Raw genomic sequence first — 25,327 nt, 5'->3', positions numbered from 1 at the left:
TACTGAAGGGCAGGCCGGTCTCTCCTTGGGCTGAAACCCAAAGCTTGGTGAGCATGAAAAGCAAACGGTTTCCAAGGTATTGCGATGAAGGCCTCATGAACAGGTAAGGCCCAAAGCAGTAGATTTTCCAGGACCTCGAGGCGCAGGGCAAGCTTGACTCATTTGCCTGATGTCAAACTAAACACCTACAGGGAAAAAAAAATGAAGGTAGGTAGGGTGGCTTTCTGTTTGTTTGCTTCTTTTTATTTATTTAAAATTTTATTTATTTATTTGTGTGTGTGTGTGTGTGTGTGTGTGTGTGGCCAGCTCAGCCCACCAGGGGGCGGGGCTGGCTGGCATGTGGTGCTGGGGGATTGGACTATGGTCCCTGTGCTTTGCTAAGCTTGTTCTAAGTAGGTGCTTTAGACCACTGAGGCATCTCACCAGCCCCTGTTTGTTTGCTTCTTTCAATCAGATTTGATTGGTACATTTTAGATATACATAATGGTCACATTCACCATAGAGAATTTGTACTTATACTTGATATTACTTTTCTATTTTTTCCCATCCCCCTTTCCTCTCTTCAACCCCCTTTACCTCCCCATTTACAAAAGCTTTGTTTCTTGCTTTGTTTACTTTTTCCTTCTTTCCTTTCCCCATCTCTCCTCTCTTGTTCTGCTCTTCATTTGAACTTTTTTTTTCCATTTCAAAATATCTAGTATGCATTTTGATCTTTATTTACACTTTCGATTTCTCACATCAGAGAAACAATGTGGTGTTTACACATGTTTGTCTGATTTATTTCACTTATGAAGATGAGTAGTTTTGTTTTGCTTTATTATAGTGATCTGTAACATTGCAATAGACAAGCAAAACCATGTCTGCTCTCAGGTTGGACTGGTTTGTCCTGTAGGCAGGTTGAGCCACATACCATACACCTTTGGTTAATAGGGTGGGTGAGCTTGGATCTACATTCTGTGAGCCTGGCTTCAAAGCTTCCCAAGACCTGTGGTTCTCCAACTTTGGTATTTATCTGAATCTCCAGAAAGTAGGCTGCTAGGCCACACTCCCTGAATTTCTGACTCAGAAGACCTGGGGTCGGGCTTTCAAACACTTCTCACAAGCTCCCAGGGAGGGAGATGGTTGCTGTTGCTCTAGATTAAAGATCTGCAATTCTGGCTGTATACTGAATTTAGAGAGCTTTAAAAAGAAAGTTGAGGGGCCAGGGAGATAGCTCAGAGGCATAAGTGTCTGCCTAGGAATTGCAAAGTCCTGAGTTCAGTCCCCGCTACAAAACAAAACAAAATGAAAATCAGTGCAGCTAATTCAATCAACATCTTTGGGGTGAGACCAAGCACTGCTCTTTTTCAAAGTTCTTTCTTTTGGGTCAGGTGACTCTGATGTGTCCTCACAGTTGAAGACACTAATCCAGAGTCCACTAGGCAGGCTGGCTCACTTGGAGGTGCCAGTTCTGCCACTGGAATGGGAACTATCTGCTGGGCTTTTACGACTTTGCCTCACGGCTCTGGTGAGAGTGCTTGGGACCCCTTAGCCCGTTGGGCCCAAGGCTCTCCTGCTAGGAGTAGCCCAGCTTCCTAGCCCCACATCAGGAGGGCCAGGTCCTTCCAGGGAAGCAGGTCTAGATGAGAACACTCTTCCTGGACCTGGGCTCAGGTCTGACTTCTACAGCTTTCTCCAAGCTCTTAGGGAGCAGGTTCCACAGTGAAGACTGGGAGGTGGAGTCACACACACACACACACACACACACACACACCCCCGGCCCCAAGATCTCTCTTCTGAAAAGAACAAGTGGCCCCCTTTTTTTTTTTTTTTTTTTTAACATTTATTTAGTGTGTGTGTGTGTGTGTGTGTGTGTGTCTGTGTGTTTGTGTGTGGCCAGCTCAGCCCACCTGGGGGCGGGGCTGGCTGGCATGTGGTGCTGGGGGATTGAACCGCGGTCCCTGTGCTTTGCCAAGCTTGTTCCAAGTAGGTGCTTTAGACCACTGAGCCATCTCGCCAGCCCCTGGCCCACTTCTTTTTAAGATCCTTCTGGGCCAACCAGATAGCTCAGTGGACTAAAGTGCCTGCTTAGACAGAGCACAGTGGCCAGCTGGGTTTGATCCCCACGTGCCATGCTGGCCCCACCCCTGGGGTGCGCTGAGACCATGACTGAGACTGGGCATTGTGGCACGCACCTGTAATCCCAGTGCTTGGGAGGCTGAAAACAGGAGAATCGTTACCAGTCTGATCTGTATAGTGAGACCCTGTAGACCCTGTCCTAACTACATGAGAGAGAGAGAGAGAGGGAGAGAGAGAGAGAGATCCTCATCAAGGTGGCATTGCAGCTGCCTCCTTCTTTACTTCCCATCTCAGATGTGGCCCTGTTGCTGAACCCAGAACTTCAAATGTATTCAGAGCTTGTCAGAAACAGAATTTGGCTCAGGTGTAGGGGCACATGTTTATAATAACCCCAGCACTTGTGAGGATGACAGGCTAGCCTGGGCTACACAGTTTAAGGCCATCCTTAAAGGACTCCATAAGCTAGATCCTAAATAAATAAATAAATAAATAAATAAATAAATAAATAAATAAAATATGGAAATGGAGATTTAGAACCCAAAAGGGTTTTTTGGACACAAACCAGGGAGTATGTTCCCCAAGATATTTTCCCTCATATTCTCCCTTCCCCCAGCCTGTCTTCTCCCTTCCCCCAAACAGGATCTTCTGGGGTTTTTAATCTTCTGACATTTGTTAACCACTTGGCAGGAGTTTGGTGCAAAGTCAGACCACTAGTTTCAAGTAGTGACATGTTTTTTAAAATAACACAAGTTTAAAATTTTTTATTTATTTATTTATTTTTGGTTTTAAATTTTAAAAGTGGGCCAGGGAGATGGCTCAGTAGGATAAGCGCTTGCCTGGCAAGTGCAAGGGTCTGAGTTCAATCCCCGGTTCCACCAAAAAAAAAAAAAAAAAAAAATTTAAAAGTTAGTTTCTCATTACTGAAAAAGACTTTCTTTTTCTTTTTTTCCCCCTCCTGTTCTTTGCTTTTTTTGTTACTTTTGTGAGACAGGGTCTTGCTATATAGTTCAGCCCGGCTTTGAACTCTTGAGGTTCCCCATGGTTGGCCTCAAACTCACACCAATCTCCCTACCTCAGTCTCCCAAGTGCTGGGATTACAGGTGTGTGCTACCATGCCAAACTTTTCTTTCTGTTCTTGACTTTTTTCCATTGCTGTATAACCAACACATAGAAAAAGGCCCAACATACAACTGGTGCCTGATAAATATTTGCTGCTTACTTAAATGACTAATAAAATTAATAGATAAATATTAATGAGTACATGGGGAGGATATTATTGCTTATAGACTCACCTGTCTTTCCTTGCAGGCAGAACCTCTACCACAACCCACACTTAGATCAAAAGATTCACATCTACCAGGTGGTGGTCTGTAGGACCCAACCATGTTATATATCTTGACTAGAGCCTATGGTTGTGGTTGCAACATCTGGCCCAGGGTTGGCCTAAATAAATACTTGATGAATGAATAAATGAATAAAAATGTAGGGAAAATCAGAGACCAAAAGGTCTCCAAAGAGATGAACGAAGACAGCAGATCAGTCATATGGAGGTTATTGGAATCAGAGAAGCAGCTCCAGATGCTGGGAAAGCCCATCCCATCAAAGTCTCTTCCCCTCCCAGGGACAGCTCAGAGCAATGCTTGCTCCTGAACAGGGCTCAAGAGGCATCTCTAGGGCAGAAGATTGGGCCTGGGAGGAGGCCCCATTGCTGAATCATTACCTAAAGGCTATGTATGACCAGCCAACCTCCATGCCCAGCCCAAGAGCAGTCTAAAAAACATCCTGTCAACAAGGGCCACTGTGTCCCACAATGTCAAGCTGCGAGCTGTCGCCTCAGCCATCAGAGGCAGACCCATGTACCCCAGATGGGCACATAGAAAAACTGAACACCTAGAATCCAACTGTTCCCCAGCACCTATGCTAGGCTGGGAGCTCTAGTCATTGAAGGGAAGAAGTGAAGTGAACATGGGATAAATGGAACAAAGAAAGTCCCTTTGTAGACTGTTGATGTCAGGAATCAGAACCTAGTGTAGTGTTGGTGACAGGAGTCAGAACCTAGTGCGGAGGGATGAAGGAAGGTGGGGTGTGTGGATGGGGTGGTTCCTACCTGTTTACAGTCTCAGTGGCCCACGGCCCAGAAACCACCCACCTCATAGGGCCTTCAAGGCCTTTTGACTCCTGACCCCAGCCCCAGGCCCTGAACACAGGAGGCTTACAATGCCAGTCGCCTGCCATTCACTTCTTAGTACATTTCCTCCTTCTCCTTCTCTGCCCACGTCCTAGGTATCCTGCAGACATGTTTACCCAGGAAGCAATTCTGCATCTCCATTCTTCCCGCCTAACCCCATGGGCTCTGCATCCCCTCCTCTTGGGCATTTCTGCTTGGCTCCCACAGTTTGTGTTTCTTTGGGTCACACACCCCAGTGTTCTTTGGGTGACACTCTTAAGTTAACACCATGTTCCTTCCCTCCTCTCACCTACAGGTCCTGAACAGTTGCGGCCTTGGGCAAGAACACAAGGCGCCATTCCAGGGTCACTTCCAAGAGTCAGTCACCACCCAACAAAGCCAGCTATGCCGGGTCAAGGGAGACAGGACCTGGGGTGCGCATGCAGTCCCCGCCAAAATCCTGTCCAACACAAGCCAAGCCATAGCCCAAGCCTCTGTTCTTTAGCCTTTGGACCCAGCCTAGAGCAGAGGGAGGTGGGGCCTTGGTATGGGCGTGGCCTCAGTGGAGCGCGAGTTCCCGTGGGCGCAGCCTCGGGTAGGCGGGGTCTCCGCGCCGGCGGGATCTCTATGTAAAGAGGTTTGGGCAGAGCGCGGTCTCCGTGTGGGCGTGGCCAGCAGGAGGGCGGGGCTTCGCAAGGGAAACTTGTCGGGCTAGCCTGGGGAGTATCGGTGCACTGAGCAGAGCGTCTCGAACCCCAGCAGTGCCCGCGACTATACCACTCGGTACCATGGACGGGACTCCCCACCGCGCCGCACACCGGCGACTGCAACTGCCCCTGCTGTGCCTCTTCTTCCAGGGCGCCAACGCCATCCTCTTTGCCATCTTCGTTCGCTACGACCACGAAACCGATGCTGCCCTCTGGCACTGGGGCAACCACAGTAACGCGGACCATGAATTTTATTTTCGCTACCCAAGTGAGTGTGGAGAGAGCGCGCGGCAGACAGACCCCACGCTCCTAGGTGTCCCAGGCGGGGGCTTGGGGGATCAGATCTCCCCTCTGAGGAAATGAAGGGCCCCTTTTATTAGGGTCATCGCGTTCCGGGTGCAGGGCTGAGGATGGAGCTAGCATCGTATTTAGCCCATGAGACAGACAAAGATGAGGCGCAGAAACGTTAAGTGACTGGTTCAGGGTCACAGAGTCAGAAGTAGGGGCACTGGAATTTGAACTAAATCTAAAGCCCTAGCTTTGATCCCTCCCTGTCTTCCTCCCATTCGACCTTTTTGTGCTTTTCGAGGGTGTTGAGAGCCTTTGTCTTTTTAGGGCTCCACCCTGAATACAGGAAAGAAAATCTTGCTCTCAGGAGGGATAGGAAGATGGTGCCACCTGAGGGCCCTAATGGCAGGGATTAGGTACTAAGCTTTCCCAGCTAGGGGCAAATTCTTACCTAGTACCCCAAAGCTGACCCTCTTCCAGAGTCAGGGAGGACCAGCTAAACACATAGCAGCAGCCTCCAGAAATGAGAAGGAGGCTTGGCAGGGTTATTGGCCTGTTTCACAGAGGAGGAAGTTGGGTCTCAGAGGACTTATAACCCCCACTATATGAGAGGCAGAACTGGAATCACTTGCTGACTGACACAAGACTCAGGAGAGGGAGGTTGCCCCTCCGGTGGATATGGAGACCCTCCGTGAAGGTTGCGGGGGGGAGGTTCTTTTTTTGTTGTTGTTTTGTTTTTGTAGTGCTGAGTTTCTTTCAGACTTAGCTTTCCATCCCTGGAGCACAACAAGAAGACAGCATGGGGATTTCTGCCTGCCTCCCTGCCTGCTTGCCTGCTTGCCTGCCTTCCTTCCTTCCTTCCTTCCTTCCTTCCTTCCTTCCTTCCTTCCTTCCTTCCCTCTCTTCCCTTCCTTTCCTTTGCAATGGGACATCTCTTCCCCTGGTACTGAGGATTGAACCCCAGGCCTCGTGCATGCAAGACATGGAGCTCTTCCCCTGAATTGCATCCCAGCTCCTACCTCTTTCTGTGCTCTAGATTGCCATCCTGAGGACTTTGATCCTGATGTGGGGGTTGTTGGGGCAGGAGAAACTTGTAAGGTCCCTAGAGCCAGGGGCTTTGATGAGTCAGCTTCTTACCTGTCCCTATGTCCAGGGACAGAGTCAGGGTCACAGGAAGGGTAGCCACGGCCCTTTGATTAGGGAGATGAAAGGGAACCTGCAGCTCTTGGCGAGCTCTGGTCTGGCCAGTGCCAAGGACAGGTCCACTACGAGGTCTGTCTGGTCTGTGCAGTATAGGCTTTCTCAAGCCATCTATGTGGTCTACGCCCTCTCAAATGTGTGGGGAGAGCCAGTAAGGTCCTGTGACCTGCCCAAGGTCACATGGCAACTTTTCAAAGGAGCCAGGCTAGAAGTAGTCTCTTGATTTCTACACTAGGGCTTTTACAAACACCTTTTTTTTTAATTCCTTGAAGCAAGTGATGGAAAAAAAAAAAGAAGGTAAAGAAGCCATGATGACAATAGCCGTGAATACAAATATGAGAACAGGTTCTAAGAAAGAAAAAAGGGGCCGGGGAGATGGCTCAGTAGAATGAGCACTTGCCTGGCAAACACAAGGGGCTGAGTTCAATCCCTGGTTCCACCAAAAAAAAAAAAAAAAGAAAGAAAGAAAGAAAGAAAAAAGAATATTTATTTATTATTTATTTGGTACTGGGACTGATCTGTGTCCCAGAATTTTTTTTTTTTAATTTTGAGACAAGTTCTTGCTAAATTGCTAAATTGTTCAGGTTGGGCTTTAAAACTTGAGATCTTCCTGCCTTAACCTCCCAGAGTTCTGAGATTACATGTATGCCTCACCATGCCCAGCTTTTTTTTTTCCCCAGCTAATTTTTTTTAAAAAAATATTTATTTATTTTGTGTGTGTGTAGCCAGCTCAGCCCACCAGGGGGCGGGGCTGGCTGGCATGTGGTGCTGGGGGATATGAACTGCGGTCCCTGTGCTTTGCTTAGCTTGTTCCAAGTAGGTGCTTTAGACCACTGAGCCATCTCACCAGCCCCCCAGCTAATTTTTAAAACTTATTATTTTTAGTTTGGGTAGTCTTTTTTTTTGGGGGGGGGTGAGACATGGTCTCACTATTTAGTTTGGCTGTCTTTGAATTTACTACATAGTCCAGGGTGACCTTGAACTCACGGCAGTCCTCCTGCATCAGCCTCCTGAGTGCTGGCACCACAGGTGTGCACTATTGGGAAGTCTTTTTTTATTTTTTTGGTACTGGGAATCAAACTCACAACCTCATGCTTGCCAGCAGGTGCTGTACCATTGAGCTCCATCGCTGGCCCAGGGCAGTCTTTTTAAGAGACATCTCGCTCTCGCAGTCTCAGTCCTTTTAAAGACCTTACTTGAACAGAGAGGGATTTAGATCGATGGATTCAGGATCTTCTTGGGAGGGGTAAAATATGAGGATGTGACCAAGACCATAGTGGCTTGTGAGCTCTTCTGGGACAATATAGTCAATTGTCCTGAAGCTAGTGGGAGTGCAGTTGGAGGACAGCCTTCCCTGCTCCTCCTTCCTTTTCTTTCTGCTTGCCTTTTTTTTTTTTTTTTTTGACAGGGTCTCACTATGTAGTCCAGGCTGGCCTTGAACTCACAGAAGTCCTCCTGCCTCAGCCTCCTAGGTGTTGGGATTACAGGTATGTACCACCATACCTGGCTTCCTGCTTCTCATATTTTATACCTAGACTTTACAGATGAGGTAACTGTGACTTAGAGAAGCCAAGTACGTGGTCTGGAGAAAGTCAAAAGGTCAGAATAGGATGGGAGGAGCTAGAGTTTCAATCCAGTTTGTCAGATACCAATGGTCTGCCTTTAACTGCTGCCTTGTTCCATAATCTTGAGCTGTCATTCAATACAGGAAGGAACAGTATGGGAAAGAGGGAGGGCAATAGTTTCTCCAACCAAAGTCTTGTGTAGGTTTGGGGGACAGGCTCCATCCCACCCCAGAGTGGCCACCAATGGGAGTGTTTACAGGTCACTTTAACTATCACCATCCCCAGCTGGAACAGCCCCTCAGCAGGCAGGGCTCAGGGAGAATCTCTGTGTGTAGGATGCCCTGGGGAGGGAGGTTGTTGATGTTTAGACTTCAGTTGAAAGGTCAAGAGACTGAGTTTTGATTCCAAACAAACTGGATAAGGAGATGTAATCATTATTGCCATTTAAGACAAGTTCTGGGCAGTATGTTTGACATGTTATGGGCTCAATGTCCTTTGTTATCTTGCTGTCCTTGGCCATGAGGACAGATGTGGCATCCGCTTTACTGTCTTACAAGGAGGTAAGAATCAGGCAGTGAGGCCCAAGAGAATTTAGGCTTCAGGCTCAGCTCTATGTGTTGCCTCCCTCTTCTGTTGGACTGTGAAATGAGGGTGCTTCTGGCGCAGGTGGGACTACAGAGCTGCAGGAGAATAGGGCTCCTTCGGTGAGGCCAGGAGGCCTCCTAACCTCACTGCCCTTGGCACTGGGGCTGGTAGCCAGGCTGCAGACCGCATGCTCTGGCAGACAGTCAACCCTGCACCTGGGAGCTAACTTTCTGCTCTTACACACAGCACCCAGAGAAAGTGTAGGAGACAGCTTCTCTTAAAGGTATTAATTAAATCCCAAAGTTCATTAATAATGTTCTGGTTTGTTGATGCCTCTTCAGATTAAACAAAAAGTGACCATGATTTTTTTTTCCTTATCAAGGAAATTTGAGGTAATTTACAACAAAAGTTGTGTATAGCTTGAATATTCCTTATCTGGAATGTTTGGGACTAGAAGTGTTTGGATTTTGGAATATTTGCATGGACAAAATGAGGTGTTTGCTGGAAGGGACCCAAATCTAAAGAAGAAATTTACTATTGTTTTATATATATCTTATGTACATAGTCTCCAAGTATTTCATACTATATATACATATATTTTTTTTCTTTTTTTGTGGAACCAGGGATTGAACTCAGGCCCTTGGGCTGGGGAGATACCTCAGTGGAATAAGTGCTTCCCTGAACTCAGGCCCTTGTGCTTGCCAGGGAAGTGCTTATTCTACTGAGCCATCTCCCTGGCCCCTTTATAGACTTTTTTTTTTTTTTCAGTACCAGGGATTAAACTTAGGACCCTGTGCTTGCCTGGCAAGTGCTTATTCTACTGAGCTATCTCCTCCATATTATATTTTTAAAAATTGAATACAATATTCTTAGTGTGTCTGCTTTTCTTTTTTTTCTTTTTTGGTATCAGGGCTCAAACTCAGGATGTTGTGTTTGCCAAGCAGGCGCTTATGATGCTGAGCTACATCCCTGACCTGTATGTCTGCTTTTCTCTCTCTCTCTCTTTTTTTTTTTTTTTTTGTGGTGGTGGTGGGGACTGAAACTAGGACCTTGTACATGCAACGCAAGAGCTCTACCACTGAGCCACATGCCCAGCCCTCGTTCTTTCTTCTTTCTTTCCTTTTTTCTTTTCTGGCTGTGCTGGGAATGGAACCCAGGGGGTTTACAATGGGTTACATCCTCATCCCTCATTATACTTTGAAACAAGGGGGCTGCGGATGTAGCTTAGCAGCACGAGCATGGCAAGTGCAAGGTCCTGAGTTCAGTTCCCAGTACTCCCCCCAAAATAGCCTTATATTTTAGAACAAGGTGTTGCTAAGTCACTGAGTAGCCCAGGCTGGCCTTGAACTTGCAGCAGTCCTTCTGCCTCAGCCTGCCTCCTGCGTGCTGGGATTACAGGCGTGTCCCCTGCCTTTGTTTTACTTTTTAATGAGGGATGGTACAGATTAGAAAGCAAACAAAAAGATCTTCTTGTGCAGAAACCCTGATGGCACACTCTAAGTCAAAGCGATTCAGCCAAGTTAAAATACTCAAACTATAGAAAGTAAAAACTAAGTCAGGTGTGATAGGACACATCTGTATTCCCAGCATTTTAGAGGATGAAACAGGAAGATCCCCAATTCAAGCTCAGGTTAGGCAAATTAATGATTTAGAGGCCGTGTCTAAAGATTAAATGGGCAGGAGAAGTAGCTCAGTGCAGAGGCCTTGAGTTTAATCCTCAATCCAAAAAATAAAACAGAAGGGGGCTGGTGAGATGGCTTAGTGGTCTAATGCACCTATTTAGAACAAGCTTAGCAAAGCACAGGGACCGCAGTTCAATCCCCCAGCACCACATGCCAGCCAGCCCTGCCCCCTGGTGGGCTGAGCTGGTCACACACACACATAAATAAATAAGTAAAATTTAAAAACAAAACAAAACAAAACGGAAGGGCTAGCCAAATAGCTCAGTGGATTAAAGCACCTGCTTATGCAAATGCAGGCACTGGAGTTCGATCCTGGCTTGCTGTGCTGGCCCCACCCCCGGGGTACACTGAGATGGAGATTGAGACTGGGTGTGGTAGTGCGCGCATGTAATCCAGTGCTTGGGAGGCTGAAAAAAGGAGGATCGCTATGAGTCCAATCTGTGTAGTGAGACCCTGTAGACTCTGTACTAAATACGTAAAAAAAGAAAAGAAAAAAAGGACAGACAGACAGAAAAAAGAGAAAGGTCCAGTGCATCTGTATTGAAGTTGGGCATACAGCAGCCCTACCCCTCCCTTCAATTCCATTCCCCCAAAATAATCTCCATTAACACTTTAAAGCTGTTTCCTAAATTATTTCTTTTAACTGTCCAACTGGAGGAGTGCAGACACTGATGGATGAGGGATGGAAGTTAGACATTCAGCAAGACTTCTTAGCGGGAAGGAAAATTGAAAAGAAAGCTAAACGGGAAGAAGGTCTTGAGCATGGGCAGTAGGGCACAGGTTGGACTGCAGCAGGGGAAGGTATAGGTTGGACTTTGGACTGGTCAGCTGGAGAGACTGAGGGCTAGGATGAATGAGTAGGGCAGAGAGAGAGAGAGAGAGAGAGAGAGAGAGAGAGAGAGAGAGAGAGAGAGAACTACAGCAGAAGGTTCTAATCCCTTGCCCGATACAGGAACAGCAGAGGTAGTTTGGGTTCCACTACCCCAAGCTGAGCAGCTCCATGCAGGTGCCTTGGAGCTAGAAAGGCCTGCCACGCCTGGGGAGTTTTATAGGCCTGGCCCCACCTCAGGGCAGCCCTGGCTGGTGAGAACCAGGGTGCCAGCAGGGTGGCCGCTTGGTTTATGGGTCAGGTGTAGCCAGAGCAGCCCATACCTCCATGCACCCACGCATCCCTGCACCCTACAGGTTTCCAGGACGTGCACACCATGGTCTTCGTGGGCTTTGGCTTCCTCATGGTCTTCCTGCAGCGCTATGGCTTCAGCAGCGTGGGCTTCACCTTCCTCCTGGCTGCCTTTGCCCTGCAGTGGTCCACACTGGTCCAGGGTTTCCTCCACTCATTCTACGGTGGCCACATCCATGTTGGCATGGAGAGGTAGGTCCCCGAGTCCCTGACCCTCCCCTGGAGTTGGCCAGAGGAGGGTCCTCGCTAAGCCCTGTCCTTCGAATCTGCTTCCTGACCCACTGTTGACCCATCCACTGAGTTCATTGGTGCCCTACCCAGTGTAATAACCTGACTTATCCCATTCTTGACCTCCACACTCAATCCTACTGCCTCACTTCTTTAGGGCCCCTGTCACCTAGAGCTCTTGAGTGCTAAGAAAGTGTGGTGGGAAGTGCTGGGTGTACAGCACCTCTCCATGCAGGTCCTGGTCCTTCCATCTAGTATGAGCTTGGTCAGCCAAGAAGGCTTGGCGTAGCCCATATGACCTCAGGAGGGAAGAGTTGGCTCCTGCCCCTAGCCCTTTTTGGTGTGCCCATTTCATGCCTAGCAGAGGCCCACAGCCACTCCTGCCCCTCTCCTCCTCTTCACACTAATCTCAGCATGATCAACTCTGACTTCTGCGCTGGGGCCGTGCTCATCTCCTTTGGCGCTGTCCTGGGCAAGACCGGGCCTGTGCAGCTGTTGCTCATGGCCCTGTTTGAGGTGGTGCTGTTTGGCATCAACGAGTTTGTGCTTCTCAATCTCCTGGGGGTAAGAGTCCGCACAGGGGTGGGTGTGGGCGTGTAGGGTGGTGTGGCTGAGGCTCTGAGGTGGGTGAGCTGTGGGCAGAGACGGGGCTGCCTCCTCCTCGGCTGCACCTCCTCAGGTGAGAGATGCTGGCGGCTCCATGACCATCCACACGTTCGGTGCCTACTTCGGGCTGGTCCTCTCCCGGGTCTTCTACAGGCCCCGGCTGGAGAAGAGCAAGCACCGCCAGAGCTCCATCTACCATTCAGACCTTCTTGCTATGATTGGTGAGGCCTGAGGAGGGGGAGTGACATGGGCACTGGCTCTAGATGCCTCCAAACAGGACAGGGGGCCTGAGGGTGTTGCCTGCCTACCATCCCATTTGGATTCTGCTCCCAGGATCCTGAGGTCTGCACTCACCAGGCTCAGCACTGGAATTCAGCTCTGGGGTGCACTCATGGCTCAGATCCATTCCCAGTGTTTTTTCTGACCCCACCTCACTCCTGCTTAAGCTTTTCCAGAGGCCCTAGGACCCTTGGATTGGAGCCTCATCCTGGGCACTGCCCTCCCTCTCTCCTCCCGCTCGCTCACCCTTCCTGCACACTCCAGCCAGACTGGGTCTGGTTTAAACCTTCAACTCCAGCCTGCCACAGGGCTGCATCCCCCCACCAGGGACTCACTGTACTCTTAAGCAGGGAGGGAGGGGTTTGGTCACCCAGAGAGCAGCAGGGTTTGATGTTGACCCCCAGCTGCTCCTAAGCAACTCCCTCTGCTCAGAGGGGGAGCCATGTGATTTCTTTCTTTCTTTTTTCTTTTCTTTTCCCTCCCTCGCTCCCTCCCTCCCTCCCTCCCTCCCTCCCTCCCTTCCTTTCTTTCTTTCTTTCTTTCTGGTGGAACTGGGGATTGAACTCAGGCCCTTGCGCTTGCCAAGGAAGCACTTATTCCACTGAGCTATCTCCCCGGCCCCTTCTCTTTCTTTCTTTCTTTCTTTCTTTCTTTCTTTCTTTCTTTCTTTCTTTCTTTCTTTCTTTCTTTTGATTTTTCATAGAATGTCTTGGGTGAGACTGCAGTGCCTCTTCTTGCATTAAAAAGACTACTTTTGCATTCCTCCCCCACCTCTGGGTGTGTTGTGAAAGACATTCGGAGGCTTCCTTGTCCCATGAGAACCAGATAAGCTTGGCTTGAAGGCAGGAGACCTCCCCAAGCTTTCCACGCATCCCTGGGAAGCTTCTGAGGTCTCCTCAGCCTCCTGGCTCCTGGCTCCTGGGTGTAAGTCACCCAGCAAGAACTCAGCCCTTGGGGCCAAGGGGATGGCTCAGTAGAATAAGTGCTTGCCTGGCAAGCACAAGGGCCTGAGTTCAATCCCTGGTTACACACACACACACACACACACACACACACACCCCAAAACGTAAAAAGAACTCATCCCTGGCCGCTTTCTTCCCCAACTCTCCCCCTAGAGACTGAATATGTGAGTGTGGCATGTCTTGCCCAGACTGTGGGCTTGCAGGTCTCACCCAGTGGGCCACTCAGGACTAAGGGGCAGTCCCTATGCCTCCTGCATTCTACCTCACTCTACAGGCCCCCACCCTTCTCCTTGTTCCTTGTCCCTGCCTTTCTGGCCCTCTATGGCCCTCTATAACTGTCCTGTGACCCTCACAGACAGGTGGCTTATAGAGCTGGCCCAGGCTACACAGCACACAGCACACAGCAGACAGGCCTTGTTAAGAGGAGACTGGGGGCTGGTGAGATGGCTCAGTGGTCTAAAGCACCTACTTAGAACAAGCTTAGCAAAGTACAGCGACCACCTCAGTTCAATCCCCCAGCACCACATGTCAGCCCGCCCTGCCCCCTGGTGGGCTGAGCTGGCCACACACACACACACACACACACATAAATAAAATTTTTTTTAAAAAAAGAGGAGATTGGGGTTATAAACAAATTGTTTTCAGGTATATACCAAGTACCTATCATAGTACCTAGGGTGTCTGGCCTTTGCCTTCTCTCTCTCTCTCTCTCTCTCTCTCTCTCTCTCTCTCTGTTATTTTTATTTTTGTGACTGTTTGAGACAGGATCTTGCTGCATAGTTCAGGCTGGCTTTGTAGCCCAGGCTGGTCTCAACAACCCTCCTGCTTTTTTTTTTATTTTTTTAAAGTTTTATTTATTTATTTGGCTGTGTGGCCAGCTCAGCCCACCAGGGGGCGGGGCTGGCTGGCATGTGGTGCTGGGGATTGAACCGCGGTCCCTGTGCTTTGCCAAGCTTGTTTCAAGTAGGTGCTTTAGACCACTGAGCCATCTCTCCAGCCCCCATTTTTTTTTTTTTTTTAAAGGCAAGATCTCATTATGTAGTTCAGGCTGGCCTTGAACTCACTATATACTCACTATGTAGCCCAAGCTGGTCTTAAACCTGGGGTAACAACCTCCTGCCTCAGCCTCCTGAGTGCTGGGATTACAAGCATGCACCACCATACCTGGCTACCCTCTGCCCTTTTCTTTTCTTTTTTAATTTAGTGCATGGTCTACAGGGTCTACAGGATCTCACTACACAGATTAGACTTGTAGTGAACCTCCTGTTTTCAGCTTCCCACGCGCTGGGATTACAGGCGCGTGCCACCATGACCAATGCCCAGTCTCAACTGCTGTCTCAGTGTGCCCTGGGGCAGGGCCAGCACAGTAGGCTGGGGATCAGACCTCCGACCCTGAATCTGCTTAAGCAGGTGCTTCAATCCACTGAGCTATCTGGCTGGCCCAACCCTTTCCTTTTCTGATACTTTCCAAAAACCTAACACTGTGGTTCTCCAAGTACTCCCTTTGTGCTAATGCCATTCAGTGGCTTCCAGAAAAGGAAGGTGCAGTTAGCCCCTTTGAGGATATGGACTGTGGACCTGCAGGTATTGCCTCCTTCAGTCCTCACTTCCTGAGGACCACCTCGTTGTCAATCCCATTTGGGAAGCCAAGCCTGGGGAGAGTGGATGGGTGGTTTGCATTACATATCTCGAACCCCTCACTGACTGCCTGCCCTCCATTCAGGGACCATCTTCCTGTGGATCTTCTGGCCTAGCTTCAATTCTGCACTCACATCGCTAGGGGACACGCAGCACCGGACAGCCCTCAATACCTACTACTCTTTGACCGCCAGCACGCTCAGCACCTTCGCCCTGTCAGCACTTGTCAGTGGGGATGGGCGGCTCCACATGGTATGTGGAGGAGCCTTGGGAGGCAGAGGGACAGCCTGGTACAGCAGAGGTCTGAGTCTCTGCACAGAAGTCTCCAGGGGCTGGGGCTGGTGAGATGGCTCAGTGGTCTAAAGCACCTACTTAGAACAAGCTTAGCAAAGCTCAGGGACCGTGGTTCAATCCCCCAGCACCACATGCCAGCCAGCCCCGCCCCCTGGTGGGCTGAGCTGGCCACACACACACTCATACACACACACACACACATAAATAAATAAAATTAAAAAAAAAAAAAAAAGAAGTCTCCAGGGGCTTCCATCGGCCCTGGTGGTGGTGGAGTAGAGGAGAAGGAGACAGTATGAAAGTAGGAAAGTTAGAGGTTAGATGGCAGAAGGGCTTCTGGAGGCAGTAGGTGTCACTATGGTGACACCCTTAGGTTGGGTGTGGGTATGAGTGTTGGAAAGAGGCTCCCACGCCCGATCCTGCCCTGTGCCCTTAGGTCCATATCCAGAATGCAGCACTGGCTGGAGGAGTTGTTGTGGGGACAGCAGGTGAAATGATGCTCACACCCTTTGGGGCTCTGGCAGCTGGCTTCTTGGCTGGGACAGTCTCCACACTGGGGTACAAGTTCTTCACGGTACAGTTGCCTCTTTGGCCCTGAGCAGAACATGGAATTGCTTTCCTCCCACCTCCCCACAGGCCCATGGTGGGGTTGGAAAGGGCACCTGAACCTGATTCTCCATCTTATCCTCCAGCCCTGCCTGGAGTCCAAATTCAAGGTCCAAGACACTTGTGGTGTCCACAACCTCCATGGGATGCCAGGGATCCTAGGGGCCCTCCTGGGGGTCCTTATGACTGCACTGACCACCCACGAAGCTTACGGAGATGGGTGAGTTTTCCCTTAGCCCACACGGCAGTCAGTATTTTCTGGAATGACTTCTGTCATGCTCCTTCGTGTTGTCTATTTTCACCCAGCAACCTGTCTGTGTGTCCATCCATTTATCCATCCACCCCATCCATCCATCTGTCCATCCTTTCGTGTGAGCCAGGGAGGCTGAAGAGAACAAGATGAAGTCAGGAACTTCCCTCCTGCTCAAGCATAATAAGAGATCATTGAACAAATGATTTCAGGACTGTTGAGTGTTACAAAAAAGGGTAGATCCTTGGGATCTATTTTGGGAATTCAAATCTTATAGGAGGGCAAAAGGGACCCTCAAATTGACACTTCAGAAGTGTATGGTGGGGCTAGGGCTGTAGCCCAGTAGTGGAAAAGTGTCTACTGACCCAGGAGGGGAGGATGTCCCCCCTGTGGGCTGGCAGAGCCCAAGGGCTGGGCATAAGCCCCCTGGAGACCATTCTGGCTGTTGGATGTCCACTGGTGTGAGTGCCTTACAATGACCAGCCCAAGCCCCTGCCCATCCTTGCCTTCCCACCTCCACTCCTAGTCTCACAATCCACTCTCCCTACAGCCTGGAGGACGTGTTTCCACTCATAGCCAATGGTCAGCGCAGCGCCACGTCACAGACCATGCACCAGCTCTTTGGGCTGTTTGTCACACTGGTGTTTGCTTTTGTGGGCGGGAGTCTTGTTGGTGAGTGACCTTGGGTGGGAGTTGGGAAGCTGCTAGAGCTCTCAGGAGAGAACACAGAGAGGGGGTTCTTTGGAGGAGGGACCCTGGGATCTTGTGCCCCTGACTCCTTTGCTTACTCACGGATTTATTGTGCCAGATATTAGCATGTGGCAGAGAAAGGGCAGGTTGAGGAGCTAGGACAACCTCCTTGGGGAGGAGAGATGCCCATGGATGCTTGTTCTCTTCAGACCCAGGCAAGCTGGGGCACCTTTTTGCGCTGCGTGGGTCCATCTCCTCCGGGCTGGCTTCCCTGTGCTGCTCCCTCAGCCCACTAGAGGGCAGCCCAGTCTCAGGCTGAGACCTGGAGGGGTTACTGCACAATCAGGCCTCAGCAGTAAACCAGCCTCAACACCTCCCAAAGAGTCAGACTGTCTTTGGGCCCTGGGCCAGGCAGTCCTTCCTGATGTCTAACCTTAATACTGAAACCTTATTCAGGATTCCAGAGAGTCTCATCCTCTAAAATTCAACTCATTTTTTTAGTAACTTAATTATATGAAAAATATTTCTTGAGCTTGTCCTGTGTAGGAGGACACAGAAGACTCCGTAGTTGTGGCTCCTGTGCAAATCAGTGATTTATTTAGCATCTGTGACCCTTGGTTTCTTTGTAACACAGTGATAATAATCACCTTGCAGGGTCGCTGTGACTTCTCAGGAAGGCAGTGCTTGTCAGGCACTTGGCACAGGGCCTGGTACATAGTAGGTGCTCAAGATACGGCTGAGGTTCGCTTCACTTGGTGTCATGAGGACATCGTGCCTCCTGGACCCTCTGTGCCCCGGGGCACTGGGTGGCAGCCTCCCTCCAGGATGAGGGTGACCCCTTATGTATCCTCTCTAGGGCTCCTGTTGAGGCTGCCCTTCCTGGACTCACCCCCAGACTCCCAATGCTATGAGGACCAGATTTACTGGGAGGTAAGATATAGCAAGATCCCTTGTAGCCCTGGGCTCTTTGCTGTCCCTGCCTTGCCACCCTCCTGGGACCAAACCTGCCTCCTTCCTTCCTCGCCTGTTTCTTCTCCACTGGTGCACACTGCTGTGCTGTGGCCTGCAACTGCCCGGCTCGACCCTTCCCCACCCTCCCCTGCCTTTCAGGTACCAGGTGAGCATGAGGATGTAACCCAGCGACCCCTGAACATGGAGGAGCCAGACACTCAGGCCTAATGTGCTGCTGGCGGTGCACAGGACAGCTGCTTTTAGAAGGTGGTGGGGAGCCACCGCTCAGCTGTGGAGCGCTTGCCTAGCATGTGGCAGGAGCTGGGTTTGATCCCCAGTATTGCAGCAAGACGATGATGTTTGGCTTCTCCTACTGGAAAGCCCTTCTTAGCTCCCTCTTCTGTTTCAAGGAAGAAGCTATGAGCCAGAGGAAGCCACCTGTCCCTAAAAGACACCTTCCCCTATGGGAAAAGGGTGGAGGACAGGGTTGTGCTTGCTCAACCAGCCACACATGTGGCTAGAAGGGGCTTCAGTGAAGTGCCAGGGGACCGCCCATCCACAGGCTCCACTTCCCAGGTACAGTGGAGCCTGAGGCAGGCCCAGCTGTGTAGGAGTGATAAACACCACGATCACCAAGGGTTCTGATTGCTTTTATTTGTGCCCTGGGAACAGGAGCTGTTCTTCACTCTAACTCACAATATTAAACCTCAGGGCAAAAAAGGGTGCAAGTGGTGACAAAATCCTCCCTCCCTGGGTCCCTTGACGTCCCTTTAAGATGCCATGTTCCACCAGATGGGTCCTCTCCAGGGACAGGGGGCCCATTCCTTCACAGAAATCCAGGATTGTCTTCCTAGTTCCCATCACTCTGGCCTTCAGTTGGGGCAGCCTCTGAGCAGAGCAAGGACAGGCCTCACAGACCTACAAAGGGCATAAGAAGCTGGAAGCAGCCATCGCCTAGGTCAGAGCTTTCAATTGCCTAGAGCTTTCTATGATAACAAACAGCCAGCTTCTCACCACCACTGACCTAGGTGCTATTTGTCCCGAGGCTGCAGAGGGACAGCCAGAAGGGTCTTCAGAGCAGGGAAAAGGAAGAAGGCTGGCCCAGAGCCTCTGCCGGCCTGAAGCCCTTTGACCAGCAGAGGGCGCCCTAGACCCAGCAGAAGAAACTGCCGTCTTCCTGGTTCTATCGTTCTTGCTCCTTTACCTATGAAAATACTTTCTGTAGCCTAATACCCTTCCTGTCTGCTTTAGTTCTGGTCTTCGGGCTTTCCAGCCATAGCTTAGCATAAACACCCTGAACCTCACTCCACATCAGGCAGATCTCTCATCCCACAGGGAGTCCCCTTCATTAGACTAGTGCCCCTTTCCCAGTGCTGCAGGACTGGGTCCCTTGGCCCTCTCCTTTCTTTTCCCCAGGCTTTGACAGCAGCTAAGCAAGACAATTTAGACCCAGGTGCCTCACTGCAACTGGAGGAACCTAGGCCGGCCCAGAGGCCAGTCACTGAGGGGTGCAGATGGGGAAGGAGAGTAGCTGAGGGGTTGAGTTCTGTTGCACCATCCCCTGGCACCTGGGTGACTATGCTCCCTTTGCTCCCTCCTTTGTGTGCACTCCTCCTCCCTGCACAGGTAGGTATAGTGGACATGAGGGCCAGATCCTGTGCCGAGGCAAAGGCTGACTGCTAAAATGGCAAAAGGGCTCCCAGGCACTGTCAGCCCCTGCTGGAGAGGAGAGCACTCAGAAGGAGTCTGCCCTAGGGGAGTGACAGCCTACAGCACTGCTCCAGCCTCTGAGCTCCTCCAACACTCCTCTAGTGGTAAGATCTGAGTTAGGTTCAGGATGTGACAGCCCTGTCCAGCCTCTTCTGGGTAGGAAAGCCATGGCTATCCAGTTTTTCCTGGCACCATTTCTTACCCTGTCCCTGTGCCTCTACTACTGATTCTTTCTTGACAAAAACTAAGGCTTTTCTTTCAGACCTGAAAAACTGGGCACCTCCAACCCAGAGTGGTTCTTGGTGGAAAGGCAACCACCTATCTCAATCCAGGGAGGTATCTGGACTGAGCCCATGGAGACCGGGCATGGCTCACTAGCTTCCAAGGGACAAAGGCTACAGGTCTTATGCTACAGCAATGTGATACAGCACAGGCCTGTAATCCCAGCACTCAGGAGGCTGAGGCAGGAGGATTACCATGGATTTGAGGCTACTCTAGACTACATAGTGAGTTCAAAGCCAGCTTGAATTGCATAGTGAGGCCTTGTCTCAAAAAGAGGGACAGAGGAGCCTGGGAGATGGCTCAATAGAATAAGTGCTTCCCTGGCAAGTGCAAGGGCCTGAGTTCAATACCCCCCCCCCAAAAAAAAGAGGGGCAGAGGCTGCAGAGATAGCTCAGAGGTCTAAGTGCCTGCCTAGCAAGTGCAAGGACCCTAGTTCGATCCTTGGTACTGCATGCCATGCCAGCCCCAAACCCCAGGCACACCCTGCTACATATTGAGACCCTGTAGTAAATAAATAAAATTTTAAAAGGGAGCAGTTCAGCCCCCAGGATGGCTTGCCAAGAGATCTTGGAGAAAGGAGAGCCAGGGTGAGGCCTGGCCCATGTAAGGCAGTCCTACTTATCTTGTAGCCAGACAGTTCCAAGCTCCATCATTCTCCTGATGCCCTCAATGGCTCAAATGGCACTGAGCACCACCACAAACCCTTACACCCTGGCCCCATTCTCTGGGGATTCTGCCCAGGGCTGAACCCTCCTAAATCACACCTTTGACTTTTCACTATTTTTCCTTTCCTTTCCCCCAGCTTTGCCTTAAATGCAGGGTCCTTTGTAGACTGTTCTGTTATGTCCACTTGAGCCACATTTAAGGCTAGGGTGTGGGGGGTGATCATCCACCCCCTCATTGCTATCAGAGAGCTCATGGGGGTGGAAAGACAGGTATCCTTGGAGCCTGGGTGAACAGGAGCTCGACCCTCCCCCTCTTGCCTGTAGCCCCTGCCTCAGTACTATTAGACCCACACACAGTGGCCCATCCATTCAGGCTGGGTCAACAGAGTGACAATGAGTAGGTCAAGGGGATGCCGGGGACAGGGGCCGAGGGGGCTCCTTCCTCACCCCTTCAGGACAATGAGGCTGTGCCCCTCCAAGACAGCCCCTCTGATCACCACCATTATTACTGTCAATGCAGGACAATCAGACACTTGCCCGTTCATGAACTCTTGTCTGTCCAGCCCCAATGCTTCAGCTCTGGGGACAGTGATGGACGAGGACACTAGGCTCCTGCTTGCCTCCAGGGGTCGGGCTGATGGGGAAGCCAGGTTGTCCTGGGGTCAGGGTGGAACCTAGCCAACCAGAGGCATTGCAGGCAGGCTCTCTGGAAGCAGCCACAGTGTCTGCCCAGCACGCGTGTGTTCCCATGATGGCAGCAACCCAGGCACATCTGTGTAGGAGACCCACAAGACTCGGGGTGTTTTTGTGCCTGCGTGGCCGAAGCCTCCTCGGCCCAAAGGGGCAGGAAGCTGCTGCTCTGACCTCGGGAGGATCCCGTGCTGCGAGCCCGCGCAGCCTGGGAAAAGCCCGTGATCCCCGCGATTGGGCTGCACATCACGGTGCGCCGTGGTCCGGCTCCTGCAGGAATTAGACACGGCGTGAGCATCTCCAGGGCCCGGCGGCAGCCGTCCTGGGGCAGGCACGCCCCGCAGCCGCATCCCCCATTGCACCCCAGAACTTTTCTCCTGCAGTGGGCTCTGCGCCTCCCCTTTGTCTGCTCCCGCCGCCCCCAGCCGGTGCCCGCGCGCCCGGGCTGTGCGCCCTCCTCGGCCGCGGGAACAATGCGGGCTATGCAAATGCCCAACGGCCGTGAGAACTCTGGCCGCCGCCCGGCCTCCCCTCCGCGGCTGAAAGGGGCTGGCGGCCGGGTCTGGGGGCGGGGAGCGGCCGCTGCATAGGGATGAGCTGTCCCGCGCCGCGGACAGAGCGCCATTGTCTGCGCCGCCGCCTCTGTTCCTGAGGAGTCCCCGGGCCGCGCGGGAAGGCAGAGCGACCGGAACCGGGTGGGGCAGGAGCGGTGGTCACCTGGCCCCTCACACCTAGGCCTCTGCCGCAGGAGCCTGGCTTTGTGTGCAGGCTGCTGTTTCCGGTAATGGCTGCTCTGCTCACTGGCTGGGCGGCCCTTTGCCAGTTCACTCCTGCCAGCCTCTGTCGCTGGGGCTGCCGCCTCGCACTCCGGCCCGTAGTGGGTGCGCTTCCCACCTCTCCTGCCTGGGGCAGCTAACAGCCCATCATGTCCTAGGCTTTCCCGTCCTGAGAAGGGCTGGATAAGCAAGAAAGCAGAGGTGCTGGTAAGGGAGGAGCAGGAAGGATTCCGAGGCTGGGCCCGGGGCTAGCTTGAGAGGCCTGCTCCCATGGCTTTGGCACAGCTTTCGTCTGCCTGCACGGGACATCGTCCCTTCTTCTGTCCTCCTTGTGGATCCATGGCCACATCACCTCAGCCCCATCCCAAGGTGCAGCTGTCCTCTAAGGTTAAATCTGGGAGGCGAAGATGAGAGGGAAGTTGGTGACAGGGGACCAGAATTCTGCCCCCTCCCTGGGCCCTTCTGCAGCTCCTCACCTAGCCACTCTCCTGTCCGGTTCTTTGGTCCCTCCAGAGCATTCTGAGAGCTGCCCAGCACTGGCAATCTCTCCAGGGACCCAAAAGCCACCTCTGAAAGAAACAAAGGAATACCCTCACTTTGGTTTGCCTGGGCTTTATCCCCCATGCTGTACTCTCCTCCCCCCTAGGGCTCCCCTCTGTGAGACAGTTGCAGGTGCTCAGCCTTGCTTGGGGTGGGTGTACCCAGAGGGTTGACCAGAACTCTGCCCTGATGGTGGCCCTTCCCTCTGGCCTGCATTTCTGTGGCCCTGCGGGCCTGCCCTGGGCTGCTCCTTGGGTCCTCAAGCAGGACCAGGCAAGCCCCACTTGGCTGAGGCTAAGAGAGGAAGTGGGCTTTGTTTCTGGCATCCTCTGGGTACTTAAGCTTGATTTTCCCACCCTGCTCTTCTTGGCAGGAGAGCCCTCAGCTGGAGGAGCCCCTCACCCCTGTGTCCCCTCCTTCCCTGCTCAGCACCATCCATCTCCGTCTCCCCAGAGCAAGGAATGTGGCTCCAGGACACTATGGAGCTTGTTCTCAATCCCCTTCTAGCTCATTTCACTCAGGCTTTTACAGACCTGCTTCCATCCCACGGGCTGCCGTCTGGGGTCTGCCTCTAAAGGGACAGACAGAGGCCCCCTCCTCCCCACAATTCCTCACGCTTCATTTTGTTCCAACACCAGGGAGGAGGCAGCACCATGGGGGGTCGGGAAACCCTGGTGTGGGAGCCTGGGGGGGGGTCCCCTTCTCCAGTCTCTCCAGCCACCCAGCCTGCCCTTTGCAGTGGCCTCAACACATCCATGGTGTCTGTGTTATTACCCATGCTGCAAGCCATCCATCCCCTCTCTACCCTTCCTGTCCATGCCCCACAAGCCTCGATTATTGGTGGAATTAGCACCAGACTTCTTGTTGGCAGTTGCTAATTAAGACCATTAATAAACATGGTTATTAATGTTGTGCCAGGCGGCAGCCACCAGTATCTATCACTGGCATCATTGGCGAGGTGCGGGGCTGGGGTGACTTGTGCTACCTCCATTTTGGAAAGAGTAGCTCCATTTCGCCCTTGCCCTCTTGCTGCAGGCCATGCCAGGTGAGGGTGGATGGATGCAAAGCTCAGAGCTGGGCTTTAGCATCCAGGGTGGGGTAGGGTGGGCACCCCCCTGAGCCCCTCTGCTTTCAGTGACTCCAGCTCTCCATGCCTGCCATAATTCCCACTTGCCTGCTGCCTTCACTGGTGATTTGCACTCCAAGGGCTAGGGCACTATTTCAGGAGGCAGTGACAGTCTGTAGTAGGGCTCAGTGACCGATTTGGCTGGTACAGTTGCCTGATAGCCACTGGCCACCCCCATGTGCCGAAGGAGAGAGAGACTCATTAATGAACCGGAGTCATCTCATCCAGGGTACTGTTCCTGCTTGCTCGGACTGGGTGAAGTCTGTCTCCTCAGCAGGTCTCCCCCACCCTTTATATGTCACCTGGCCTCACAGAGGGTGGCAGTGCATTTATCTGCTCATCCCACTGGCAGGACTGTGGTGCTCAAGCCCTCAAACAGCAGAAACTTAGACCGGTTTTGTTATTGCAGCCTTCCTGCCTGATCTCAGGTGATTTCCCCTTTCCTTCCCTTCTCTTCCCTCCCTTCTTCTCCCTTGCCCTCCCCTTCCTTCCCTTCTCTTCCTTTCCCTTCCCTCCTCTGGTCTCTCTGCCTGGACACCCAGGCTCAGGTGACAGGTGACAAGGCTCCCTCTGGCCTGGCTGGCCTTGGGTGGAGAGCAAGAGAACCTCCCACCCTCAGCTAGGACTAGGAAATGGCACGTGACCAGGCTGAGGCTTTGGGGTTCTTTCAAGGTGATGTCCAACTCCCCTCCTACCTAGCCAGGCTCCTGCACCCCCTTCTGCTGCCTCCCACCCCAGAAGTGAGCCAGGGTAGTTCCAGAGAGCTTGGGAAGGGACCCTCCCACACACACCTGCTGTCCCCCATTCTCTTCTGCCAACAACGTCAATCTCTTGACTTTTCCTGAGGCTTTTGAAGGGAGGATCCACCAAGACTTTAGTCTCCCCAACCCAGGGAAAAAGAAAAGAAAAAAAAAAAAAAATCCTCAAAACAAAACCCCAACAACAACCTTATAGTAGGAGAGATCGGTTGGAAGGCTTTTAATCCTTTAATCCCTCTCAGATGGGCCTTGAGACGCTAATGATTTTCCTAATTATTCCCTCCCATTTTCCCATCGGACTTTGGAGAGGAGCAAGATTCCGAGTGAGTGGTGTGGGATGAATGGCGAGGCCACCTCCCCCTGCCTTGGCCCGGAGTCCAGGCTGCTGGAGAGCTGGGGGAAGGGCCAGGAGCGCCCCAGCCAGGGGCTTGGGCTTTCCTGCCACTGACACCCAGGCAAGGCGGTCGGTCCTAGGACAATGAGGCAGTTGGGGGCTGCCTGAGAGGGCCAGGTGTGGGGCTGGGGTCCCCTTCCTGTGAATGGCCCATTGTCTGCCTTAGAGGAAGGGAGTTGAGGGTCTCTTTGTGTCCCCCCTCCACCCAAAGCCCGTTGGGTGATAATCACCCTGGGAGGGAGGTGGATGGTGATGCGGGTGTTTAAAGAGGGCCAAGCCTCCTCAGGGAACAGTTAGCCATTCAGCCTTGGCCTCCCTCTTATCTCCAGTAGTCTAGGATTCAGTGGCCCATCCACTGGGGTAGTAGGCAGGGCAGCAAACATAGCCAGACTCTGGCCTCAGCTCTTTTCCTCTGCGTAGCCTGTGGGACTGAGCTAGGGATGGCCCATACA

General features: G+C 51.8%; 1 protein-coding gene across 1 annotated transcript; it reads left to right on the top strand.

The window, feature by feature from the left end:
- Nucleotides 1-4,936: 4,936 nt before the first annotated feature.
- Rhbg (Rh family B glycoprotein) lies at nt 4,937-18,833 on the top strand. The gene is made up of 10 exons (XM_004629733.2): nt 4,937-5,200; nt 11,438-11,624; nt 12,074-12,224; nt 12,340-12,487; nt 15,231-15,397; nt 15,873-16,010; nt 16,129-16,262; nt 16,843-16,964; nt 17,839-17,912; nt 18,093-18,833. The coding sequence occupies exons 1-10, from the start codon at nt 5,014-5,016 to the stop codon at nt 18,159-18,161; spliced, it is 1,377 nt and encodes a 458-aa protein (XP_004629790.1). The 5' UTR covers nt 4,937-5,013; the 3' UTR covers nt 18,162-18,833.
- The last annotated feature ends 6,494 nt before the right edge of the window (nt 18,834-25,327 follow it).

Source organism: Octodon degus, unplaced genomic scaffold (genome assembly GCF_000260255.1).
Source record: "Octodon degus isolate 3935 unplaced genomic scaffold, OctDeg1.0 scaffold00032, whole genome shotgun sequence".
Classification (NCBI taxonomy): domain Eukaryota; kingdom Metazoa; phylum Chordata; class Mammalia; order Rodentia; family Octodontidae; genus Octodon; species Octodon degus.
This window is presented reverse-complemented; position numbering and strand designations above follow the sequence as displayed.